Here is a 12180-nt window from a genome sequence, read left to right as displayed (position 1 = left end):
ACCATTTTGCCACCTGGACCTGGGGTGCTCACAGCCATGCTGGGTTTGCACCATTTGGATGTGGAAAAGGAGTGGATGTGCTCTGCTGCCCCTGGTCAAACAGCCCCTAGTGCTCAAACTGGACTCAGTTTGGCAAAGCTGGAGACTCTCACTTTTTTCATTTAGGCCCTGTTTCCCTGTTCTAACGCGAGGGCCACATCCCCAAATTCTCAGGATTGGAGTGATGAAGAGCTGCCCGAGGGCTTGGGTCTCCGCCTTGCAAAGCAGGAGGAGGACCAGAGACAGAAACTGGCCTCTTCCTTTATGGAGAGGCTGAACCAAACCTTGGCACCATGTTCTGAACGTAGTGAACTTTATTTACTTTGTTTGTGTGTTGGTTTCAGTCCTGCCTCCTGTCTTATTTGGGGTTGGGGATGGGATGTGTAGCATTTATACGCTAGGTGCCCCTATAAGTTTTACATGTATTAACTCATTTAATCTTCATTATCCTTCTAGGTGGGGACTGTTATTAGCTCCACTTTGCAGATGAGACTGGGGCATTGAGAGATTAAGTTCTTTGCCCAAGGTCACTGGTAAGTGGGTACTAAGTGATCTGCCTCCTGGTTAAGTCTATACTGTTAACCACTACCCTGCATTGCCAAAGCCACTGGAGACTGAGGCTAGATTATAATGGGTACCAGCATTTGCTCCAGTGGTTCTAAGGACTGACCTCAGGGCAGAGCCTGAGATTATAAAACCAGAGCCCATCAGAGCCTAAAGGGCTCTTCCGTGCCCCTTTACAGTCAGGGAAGTTAAAGCCCAGAGCGGGAAGGACTGCTTGAGGTCACATGGCAGGTCATGCACAGAGCTGGGACCAGAATATAGGCCAGGGTTCACTTCTTCTTGTCCACCCTCTGCCTCTGTTCCCCACCTGCCTTGTGTTGCCGTCACTCTACCTCTACGTTTATGGTTTCCAGATAGAACCCAGTTGGATGCTTGAGATTTCTGTAGAGGAGATGGCCTCCCAGGGCACAAAGACCAGAAGGGGCAGATTTCCCTGCCTATTACGACTTTGGAGACTCAGCTTGGGCACCACCGTCCCAGCAAGCCACTTATCCTTAAAACTGCGTTTGTGCTCCTCTCGCTCTCAGGGTCGTGTGTATTAAATGAAGTAACCCTGGCAAGCAGTGTCTGGTCTGTTTGAAGGCAGGTGAATGATGGGTGACTGTGGTTCCTTTTTTGATGTCTGGTGGAGCACAGCCTTGGCTCAGCCTCCTCTGTGTTGGTAGGACGTTTAGCACAGCAGGGAGTGCCCCTGCAGTGGACAGGGCAGAATGGTGGCTGGCAAAGTTAAGTACCGTCCCTGACCATTGTGAGAGGAGGTGGCAGGTCACCAGGTGGCGCTCATGCTCAAGCCTGCCTGACTGGCCCTGCCCGGCAGGGGCTGCTGCAAAACACTTCAGGGCTCTCCTGTTCTAAGGCTGCCATTTTCTGGGCCTGATGCCTGAGGAGTGAATGGTCACCTTGGTTTCCCAGCTGTAGGTGGGGCCAGGGTCCCAGCTGCCTAAGCTAGAGCTCGGGAGTCATTCTTACCTCTTTCCTGCTCCATTACTCCCTGAAGCCTGTCCCTTCTACTCCCTCAATATCTCTGCATCTACCCACTTCTCTCCATGCCCTCTGCCAAGTTCATGGCCGGGACTACCCTCACCCCTTGGCCAGGCTGCTGCTGCCTGCTTCTCACTGACCTCTAGTCTCCCATCCATTTCTCCCCCTGCAGCCTGTGGGATCCTTGTAGAATGAATATGATTGGTCCACTCTCTTGATATAAACCCTGCGAAGGCTTCCAGTTGCAATGAAAATAAAACCCAGACTTCTCACAATGGTGCAGAAGGTCCCAGGCCTTGCCTGTCTTTCCTCTCCCCCTCCCTTCCTTCTTCTCCTTGTTTGTCTTCTTCCTTGAGGTCCTCTTTAGGAGGATGTGCATTTCCTCCCAAGTACCATGCCTTATCTTGCCTCCTCCTTTCACACCTGCTGTTCTCTTTGCTGAGAAACCTTCCTCTCCAAAGCCACAACCTCCACCCCTTGCCTGGCTAATTTCAGCTCATCCTTGCATTCTTGGCCTGTTATGCCTCCTCAAGGTGAGTACACATGCACCTGCTCTGGGGTCTCGTGGCAGCCTGTGTTTCCCCATCATAGTGTTCCCTTGATTGTGGCTGTTCATGGGCGCTGTTGAGCCCCCAGTGCCCAGCCTGATGGCTGGTGTTGAGTGGGTGCTCAAATATTTGCTGACTGTGAATTATGCACAAACACAAAACATAGTGGAAATTGAATCAGACATCTAAGGATTGGCTCTGGGGCTGAGGGGAGACTTGACCTGCTTTTCTATCTGGGAGGAAATATTTGAACAACCTGAAGCAAATCCAATAACACTGCCTCATTACGTTTTTCCCTAAGAGCTGCTAGCAAGATTGCTTTGGAGTTAAGTCCTTTAATTAAAATACCCTGGACTAAAGCCTTGGAAGTGAAATGAGGGCAGCCACTGAGTAAGGCTGAGGAATAATGGCAGAGCTCAGATGTTCTCAGCAGGGTAGCCTGCTGGGGGAACAAAACGGCTCCCTTGCAGCTTTAGCTGATGGGCAGCTCACCTTGGCAGCCTGGAGATGTATGACAGTGGTCTGGTTCCATGCCTCGTGCCAGTCCGCCCCAGATTTCATCAGAGTCTGTAAATGATGCGCTGAGTCCTTTATGAGCCTGAAGGCCAAAGAAAAAAGGTTTTGCTTCTTAACTGAGTGGGGAAGAGATTGTTAGCGTTTGGTCCTAGGCTGCCTGTGGTCCTGGAGAAGCAGAAATAATTCCCATTTTGTGACCATTTGTTTGTATTACAAAGCTAAATACTTGATATGCATTATCTCTTTAACCCTTTAAGGGCAGGCATTCCCCATTTACAGTGGGGAAAAACTGAGTCCCAGAGAGCTTAGCTAACTGGTCGAGGGTCACAGAGCTAGTAAAGAGTAGAGCTGTTCTTGACCTCCCAGCTGTAAAATCTCAGGGCCCTGGACAGGTGCCACCCCTCTTCTAATACAGACTCCATCCTGATATCAGTGTTTTCAGGCCATGCAGTTGACTGACTTCCTATAGCCAAGCAAGGAGAGTGGTTTTTCTCTAACGGCCAGTGAGGCCTGATGGTCACCCAATCTGCTCCAAGTTCTACCTAAATGACCTTAAAAGAAAAAAAAAAAAGAGAGAGAGAGCGACAGAAAACCAACCCTTGTCCTCCAAACCACAAAATTGATCATTTGTCATTTAGTTAACCTTTATTTTATTTTTTTTACTCCCTGCCTATCCATTCATGACCCTTGGAATTTGTATGCAAAAGTTTATTAAGCTTACTTTGCTTTGTTACAAAATTGAAGAGCACACGTCACATTGAGTTCTAAGCAGAAAGCAACATACAGCTGTCTCTCAGTATCTGCAGGGGAATTGGCTCTAGGACCTGCGCAGTTGGCAAAATCGAGATGCTCAAGTCCCTTGTATAAAACGGCATAATACGGTTGGCACCCCCATCCACGGGTTCTGCATTCGTGGATATGGAGGGCCAACTGTGATGGCATTTTAATTACCCTGAGCAGCCTTATTTCACCCACCCAACTACTCCAACTGAAATGTCAGTTCTGTGATGCCTGGTTTACTGATAGATGCATAGTGCCTGGAACAGTGCTTGGCATATTGTAGACACATTATAAATATTTGTAGAAAAAAGTAAATGAATGTTCCGAGTTGCTTGTGATCTTGAAATGACTACTGACCATCTCTGGGACCATGGGTTGGGGTATCAGACCTCTTATTATATACTGAAACTGTTCTTTCCAGGTTGTTTTTGGTGTGTCAGTTGGGGAGGGGCTCAGAAGGTCTCCTAGGTAGTTAAATTTCTCCTTCTTTTCCAAGCTGGGTGTCTGGATTTGGCCACGACCTCTCTCTATGCCCAGCCCTTGGCGTGTTTGGATACTCCTGACATCCAGTAATGCCTGACAGTATTTGCTGAATGACAGAATGGAGGAGTCCTTGGTCTTGTCTGTGTTCCCTGGAGCCTACTAGTCCCTGGAAATAAATTCTCTCTCTTGATATAGACATATTTTTGAAAATTATTTTTAGATTGTGGGGTGTTTCAAACATGTGAGTACAGTTGTCCCTATGTGTCCACTGTCTCTGCATCTTCAAATTGAACCAACCAAGGATGGAAAAAATTCCAGAAAGTTCTAAAAAGCAAAACTCGAATTCTGCACACTGGCAACTATTTACATATCATTTGCATTGTATTTACAACTATTCACATAACATTTACATTTTGTTAGGTAGTGTAAATAATCTAGAGATGATTTAAAGTATATGGGAGGATGTGTAGGTTACATGCATACACCTACATGTAATATCGCAAATATGCAAATATCCCATTTTATATTAAGGATTTGCGCATCCTCAGATTTTGGTATCTAAAGGGGTCTTGGAACCAATCCTCTAGAGATAGATCCCTAGTGAGACAACTGTATTGCTTTGTTTCCTGGTATTTACATACTGATACATTTGTAGTATTTCCATATGGGTACATTCTTTGTATTGCAAATCACAGTAAGAACCTAAAGATTTTAAAAATTCCTTGCACACAAAGAAGAACTCATACCAGTCCTTCTCAAACTCTTCCAGACGATTGAAAAGGAGGGAATACTCCCAAACTCATTCTATGAAGCCACCATCACCCTGATACCAAAACCAGGCAAAGACACTACAAAAAAAGAGAATTATAGGCCAATATCACTGATGAACATAGACACCAAAATCCTCACCAAAATTTTAGCAAATAGAATCCAACAACACATAAAAAAGATTATACATCATGACCAAGTGGGGTTCATCCCAGGGGCACAAGGGTGGTTCAACATACGCAAATCAATCAATGTAATACATCACATCAACAAGAGAAAGGACAAAAACCACATGATCATCTCAATCGATGCAGAAAAAGCATTTGATAAAATTCAACACCCATTTATGATAAAAACTCTCGCCAAAGTGGGTATAGAGGGAACATATCTCAACATAATAAAAGCTATATATGACAAACCTACAGCCAGCATAGTACTCAACGGTGAAAAACTCAAAAGCTTCCCACTAAAATCTGGGACAAGACAAGGATGCCCACTATCACCACTCCTATTCAACATAGTCCTGGAAGTCCTAGCCACAGCAGTCAGGCAAGAGAAAGAAATAAAAGGGATCCAAATTGGAAAAGAAGAGGTAAAAGTGTCATTATATGCTGATGACATGTTACTATATATAGAAAACCCTAAAAGGTCCACACAAAATCTACTAGAGCTGATTGAAGAATTCAGCAAGGTAGCAGGTTACAAAATTAACGTTCAAAAATCAGTTGCATTTCTTTACACTAACGATAAATCAACAGAAGAAGAAAGTAAAGAAGCAATCCCCTTTAAAATAGCACCCAAAGTAATAAAATATCTGGGAATAAATCTAACCAAGGAGGTGAAAGAATTATACACAGAAAACTATAAACCAGTGATGAAGGAAATTAAAGAAGACTTTAAAAAATGGAAAGATATTCCATGTTCTTGGATTGGAAGAATCAATATTGTTAAAATGGTCACACTGCCCAAGGCAATCTACAGATTTAATGCAATCCCTATCCAATTACCCAGGACATATTTCACAGAACTAGAAAAAATCATAATAAAATTCATATGGAACCATCAAAGACCTAGAATTGCCAAAGCATTACTGAAGAGAAAGAAAGAGGCTGGAGGAATAACTCTCCCAGACTTCAGACAATACTATAGAGCTACAGTCATCAAGACAGTGTGGTATTGGTACCAAAAGAGACATATAGACCAATGGAACAGAATAGAGAGCCCAGAAATGAACCCACAAACTTTTGGTCAACTCATCTTTGACAAAGGAGGCAAGAATATACATTGGAATAAAGACAGTCTCTTCAGCAAATGGTGTTGGGAAAACTGGACAGCAGCATGTAAAACAATGAGGCTAGAACACTCCCTTACACCATATACGAAAATCAACTCAAGATGGATTGAAGACTTAAACATAAGACAAGATACAATAAACCTCCTAGAGGAAAACATAGGCAAAACATTATCTGACATACATTTAAAAATTTTTCTCCTAGAAGAAATAAAAGCAAGAATAAACAAATGGGACCTAATGAAACTTACAAGCTTCTGCACAGCAAAGGAAACCAGAAATAAAACAAGAAGAAAACCTACGGAATGGGAGAAAATTTTTGCAAGTGAAACCGACAAAGGCTTGATCTCCAGAATATACAAGCAGCTCACACGACTCAATAAGAAAAAAATAAACAACCCAATCCAAAAATGGGCAGAAGACCTAAACAAGCAATTCTCCAAGGAAGACATACAAATGATCAAAAAGCACATGAAAAAATGCTCAATATCACTAATTATCAGAGAAATGCAAATCAAAACTACAATGAGGTATCACCTCACACCAGTCAGAATGGCCGTCATTCAAAAATCCACAAATGACAAATGCTGGAGAGGCTGTGGAGAAAGGGGAACCCTCCTACACTGCTGGTGGGAATGCAGTTTGGTGCAGCCACTATGGAAAACAGTGTGGAGATTCCTCAAAAGACTAGGAATAGACTTACCATATGACCCAGGAATCCCACTCCTGGGCTTGTATCCAGAAGGAAATCTACTTCAGGATGACACCTGCACCCCAATGTTCATAGCAGCACTATTTACAATAGCCAAAACATGGAAACAGCCTAAATATCCATCAACAGGTGACTGGATAAAGAAGATGTGGTATATTTATACAATGGAATACTACTCAGCCATAAAACCCGACAACATAATGCCATTTGCAGCAACATGGATGCTCCTGGAGAATGTCATTCTAAGTGAAGTAAGCCAGAAAGAGAAAGAAAAATACCATATGAGATCGCTCATATGTGGAATCTAAAAAACAAAAACAAAAACAAAAACAAACAAACAAAAACAAAGCGTAAATAAAGGACAGAAATAGACTCACAGACAGAGAATACAGACTTGTGGTTACCAGGGGGGTGGAGGGTGGGAAGGGATAGACTGGGATTTCAAAATTGTAGAATAGACTACACTGTATAGCACAGGGAAATATACACAAAATGTTATGATAACTCACAGAGAAAAAAATGTGACAATGAGTGTGTATATGTCCATGAATAACTGAAAATTTGTGCTGAACACTGGAATTTGACACAACATTGTAAAATGATTATAAATCAATAAAAAATGTTAAAAAAAAAATTCCTTGCACTGGTCAGAGGGGTGATGTGTTTCCACTATCCTGACCAGAATGGGGACGTGAAGGTGGTCCATGGCTGATGGCCGTGATTTTCCCTTCTCTCAGTAGGAGCTGAGAGGACTGAGGGGGTTGGGGTAGGGGTGGTTTTTGGAAGAGTGTCCACCAATGCCCACCCAGCCAATCCCAAAGGCCCTGGTGTGGGAAGGAGTCTGCCCCCGGTTGGGAAGGCTGATTTCTCAGCTCCAGCTTACCTGGTTGCCACGTGTGCCCAGGCCATGGTGTAGTGCTCTGGGTGGAGGAAGTCGGCAGCCCTTTGGGCTGGGCACCTGGTCTGGTCAGGTGCAGTCAGGTATGCAACAGACTGAGGGAGAGACCTCTGAGATGTGGAGCCTGGGGACTCCTGAGCCTGCAGGTAGATCTTCACCAGAAACCTAGGGGTCAGGGGTACAGGCAGGTGAGGGGGTGGGGAGCTTTGTGGGACAGCCCAGCACCCCTCTCTCCCAGCAGCATGCACTCTTATGCTCCCTGTAGGAGAACCAAGGCCACCCAGGCTCTTCCCCAGGTCCCTACTGATGGCTGCTTCTCACTCCAAAGCCGAAGTGCATGCCCGGGCTGTAGTGTGCTCAGAAACGGCTGCGGCTGGGGCTGCAGAGCTGGGCAGACACTCTCAGCTCCTGAACATAAACCCTTTTGATATCTGAACAATCTTTTCTCTTGGTTAGGATCTTGTGATTTGGGGACTTATGATGAATTGTATGGTGACTGCGGAAATTAAATTTTCTTAGCTGATAAAAGGATAGATGCAAGGATGTGAACATGAACTGGAGAATCACAGGTGACTCGGCTTCTCCCTTGTGACAGCGCAGTGGTTGTAGTCTGGGTCAGACAGCCCTGGATTTCTGTGCAGCTCCACTGAGACCTATGTGACGCTGTAGAATTTCCTCCATTTCCCTCAGCCTCAGTTTCTCCCTCTCTAGATGAGGATGAGAGCCACCTCACAGGGGGGCTTGTGAAAACTGAACGCAATAGAACTTGCAGAGTTCCTGGCACAGTGCAGAGCATAGAGTATCTAATACATGATTTTGTATTCCTTTTGTGATTTGAAAAAATCCAATAAGTATATATTTTAAAAGCTTTAAAGAAATATTATGTAACATATTGGCCAGTAAGCCCTTTCTCCCTGCATGGAGATGTAGTCGCCCCATCTGGTCACCTGAGCCTGCACGAGGGAGGCCTTGTCAGCCACGAGACCCACAGGCTTAAGAGGGATGAAAAGAAAGCACCTGTTGGGAGGAAGTGGAATCAGCCATTTCTCCCTGCCTTTTAGGTTGCAGCCTCCTGGTGCAGACCCTGCGCCAAACCTGGGGTACAGCAGTGAACAAGGCAGGTGGACTCCCTGCCCCCAAGGAGCTCCAGGTCACACAAAAAGAGACGCTTTCTGATTGTCATAATGGCTCTGAAGGAAACAGGACAGTGTTGAGTGAGAGGGTTGGACGGGGCTACTCTAGGCGGAGTGGTCACGGAGGGCGTCCGAGGAGGGGTCATTTGAGCTGAGACCTGAAGGGTGAGAGGAGACAGCTGTACAACAACCTGGGGGCAGGGAGTATCGGGAGGGAAGTGAGCATGGGAAAGAGAAACGTGTGGCTGGCGGAGGTGAGCAGAGGACAGAGAGGGAGGCAGGGGCCAGGTCATAAGGCCGCAGCGCGGACTGTGGCATTTCCCTACAAGCTGTGGGAGCCATTGAAGAACTTCAAGCAAGGGGAGGATGTGATCTTCTCTAGGCTTTGAAAAGCTCCCTCCGGCTGCCTGTGGAGAAAGGGCTGAGGTGGGGCAGGGTGGAAGCGGCAGGCCAGTGAGGAGATTGATGCTGTTGTCCAGGTGAGAGGGATGGCGGCCTGGCTGGGAGCTGCATGGATCTGGGGAGAAAAGGATGGATTGGAGACATGTTGAGGGAGTTGGACAGTCTCCTATCGGCAGTCCCCAGAGTCTGCTCCATCTGTGGGCATCAGAAGGTACTTCAGCTCCGCAGAGCTTGGGGGGGTCCCTGGGGGCTGGGCAGAGGCCTGGGCCTTACCTGGCCGTCTGCAGGTAGAGCACAGTGTTCTCACCCTCGTAGGTGCAGGAGGCTGCCACCCTGGTGACCAGGGAGGGCAGGCCGCTCAGCTTCGAGTAGCCGTGTCCACCGCAGGCCCTGCGGCACAGCTCCGCCCCCTGGGCGCAGAAGTCCGTCACCATGGCCTTGGCACCTGCGCTCAGTGCGTGAAGCTGTGAGGACAGGGAGGGAGTTAGGCGGCAAAGGGGGCCCTCCAGCAACAACCATGCTCAGCATTTACGGAGTGCCTACTGTATACTGAGCACAGCTCTGTGAGGTAAGCCCTGTTTCGTCAGCTCACAACTTGACGAGTGAGAAGACTGTGACTCAGGTTATGTGACTCGCCCGAGGTCATACAAAGAGGCTGCCCTGCTGTAGGGGCAAGAAGAACATAGGAACACTGTCTGGGCCAGTGTCTCCAGGATCTCGGGAAGAGGTGCTTCCTGGATCAGGCTCACTATCATCTAAGAGCTATGGATTTTGCTGGCAAGCAGGGGTTTGGAGAGCTGGCCTTGGGAATGGAGGTCCACCATCAACCCACTGCCCTGGGTTGTAGGAGGGGCTGCCAGGCAGCAGACCTGGTTTGAGGTTTTGGTTCTTAAAAGCCCTTTCCCATCTTTCAGACTTTCAAGTCCTTGGGTGGAAGATTGTGTCCCTTAACCTTTCTGTGCTTCACTTCCCTCATCTACAAAATGAGTATACAAATGGTGCGTGCTATGCAGTTGGAAGGATTAATGAAGCAATGTTTATAAAGCACATGGCCTGGACAGACTAAACCTTAATGTATATGTAAGTCCACAGTCCTTTATCTGAGACCTTAGAGGCCAGATATGTTTTGGAATCAGAATATTGTTTTGAATTTTAGAAAGGTAAAGCAGGGCATTTAAGGTAGATTATATGTAAGACTACTAGAGGAGTCCAGGGCAGCCTTAGAAATTCAATATGTTAATATTTCTGCTGAAAAATGTTTTCACATGTAGTGGGATAAATCAGGTTAATTCAGGTCAAATTGCCACCAAATGAGTTCTAAACGACCTCTGGTTTTCAGACCTTTTTGGGTTTCAAAGTCACACCAGGGGTTGTGCACCTGTGTTGTGTACGCTGTGTATGATTATTTCCTCTAATATGTCTGAAGCTTTCTGGGGGCCAGATGTGGGTGGATTTGTATACTGAGGTACAGTTCACCCAGGGGGCCCTGGGATGTTGGAAGTCTGGGGGGGGGGCGGAGTGAACGAGCCCATGGGGGCTGCTTCCCAGTGGGAGGACAGTTCCAGTCACCCTCCTCGTCCAGCCCACTGCAGGCAGCAGGTACCTCAGGCAGGAGGCTGAAGTCTTTGTCCAAAATGGAGCTGTAGGAGCGATGGAAGAACTCCAGGAGGCTGCTCGCCAGGAAGTGGAACGCATAGGCCGTGGCCAGCTGAGGGAGGAGCTTCTGCTGCTGCGTCTGGTAGTCCAGGATTTTAGCCTCCGGGTCGCTGAGGGAAGATTGCGATTAATCGCTACATGCTACATCTGCCTTCCCATGTCCCCAGTGCCATAAACGCCTTTAAAATGGATGGTTTTTATAACTCACGGCAAAACTTGACCTGGACTGATGTGAGGGTAGTGATAATCTTAAATTCCCATCTAACGTGAAATCCACACGTTTTGCTGTAGAAATATTGACATGTTTACTTAATGGGTGCTGCCTCTTGTGGAGTAGGTTTACAAAATTACAATATATGCACCGTATTATCCTGCTAAAATCTGGAAAGTTCTGAATTCCAACATATCTGATCTTAAGGATTTCGGTTGAGGGCTTGTGGCCCTGTACCCCAGATGATTTGAACCTTGACATTTTGCTGTCCAGGTGCAGTTGCTGTGTGCTGGGAAATACGTGGAGCCTAATCAGTAACACTGAGGGTGTGGGTTTGGGTCTGGTGGGGTTCCGAGGTGGGGACGGCGCCTGCCTTGTCCGTTGCCATGCCCTCAGTGCCTGAGGCTCATGCAGCATAGGGGCCTGCAGTAACCGTGGAACGGACTGATTATTAGCCAGACACAGCCACACACCACAAAACGGATCCAAATGTGGACATGCCACCGTCAGAGGTTGACAGTCACAGCCAGACAGAACCAACCTCAGCTGTGTACAGTCCAATCAGAGTGGCAGCTGGGCTTTTCCAGACACAATCACTCACATCTGACAGAACAAACTCGGGAGCCACACTCACCCACAGCTCGGCACCTAGCCATCCCAGACACATTCAACCGGTCACAGCTGTGCTGGACCCAGCTGGACTAGGACAGACAGACTGAGGCAGAGCTGGTGGTACAGGGCCAAAGACATACAGTCCCACAAAGCCCTGTGTGACCAGACACTGACAGACAGAGGTGCGCCAGCCAGTCAGCCAGGATCAGAGGGAGCCTGACAGAGACCCCACAGACCAGATGGGGGAGGTCCAGGCAGGTATGTGTGCAAGGGAGAGTAATGCGTGCTCCCAGCACCCCACTCTGGAGGAGGGTTGGTGTCAGGGGGCAGGCAGTGTGGGACCAAGGAAACCCTGGCTGCGGCAGCTCCTCTGGGCGCCCCTTGCCTGGGCCGGATCCGGAATTGGCGGCGTACAACCGAGTAGCGGATGGCAATGACGCAAGCCTTTTCTAGCATCGGTATGACCTCGCCCAACAGTATGTCCACCCGCGTCACCACCATGGTGAGGTAGTTGGCCTTTGCTGTTCCAAGCTTGATGTAGGTGCCGTCTGGCAAGACCTGGTGGACCAAGGACAGGCAATGGGTC

General features: G+C 47.3%; 1 protein-coding gene across 6 annotated transcripts in view; it reads right to left on the bottom strand.

The window, feature by feature from the left end:
- Positions 1 to 12180, bottom strand: part of ACOX2 (acyl-CoA oxidase 2) — a 31857-nt gene that overhangs the window by 13039 nt on the left and 6638 nt on the right. For all 6 annotated transcript variants that reach the window (XM_010980941.3, XM_031470636.2, XM_010980934.3 and 3 more), the window contains 5 exons: positions 11980 to 12152; positions 10719 to 10881; positions 9389 to 9579; positions 7566 to 7745; positions 2625 to 2730 (listed from right to left, as the gene is read on the bottom strand). In XM_010980941.3, the coding sequence (XP_010979243.3) occupies positions 2625 to 2730; positions 7566 to 7745; positions 9389 to 9579; positions 10719 to 10881; positions 11980 to 12152 (813 nt within the window). The remainder of the gene's footprint in view (positions 1 to 2624; positions 2731 to 7565; positions 7746 to 9388; positions 9580 to 10718; positions 10882 to 11979; positions 12153 to 12180) is intronic.

Source organism: Camelus dromedarius, chromosome 17 (genome assembly GCF_036321535.1).
Source record: "Camelus dromedarius isolate mCamDro1 chromosome 17, mCamDro1.pat, whole genome shotgun sequence".
Classification (NCBI taxonomy): domain Eukaryota; kingdom Metazoa; phylum Chordata; class Mammalia; order Artiodactyla; family Camelidae; genus Camelus; species Camelus dromedarius.
The sequence above is the reverse complement of the archived record's forward strand: the minus strand, read 5'-3'. Positions and strand labels throughout refer to the sequence as shown.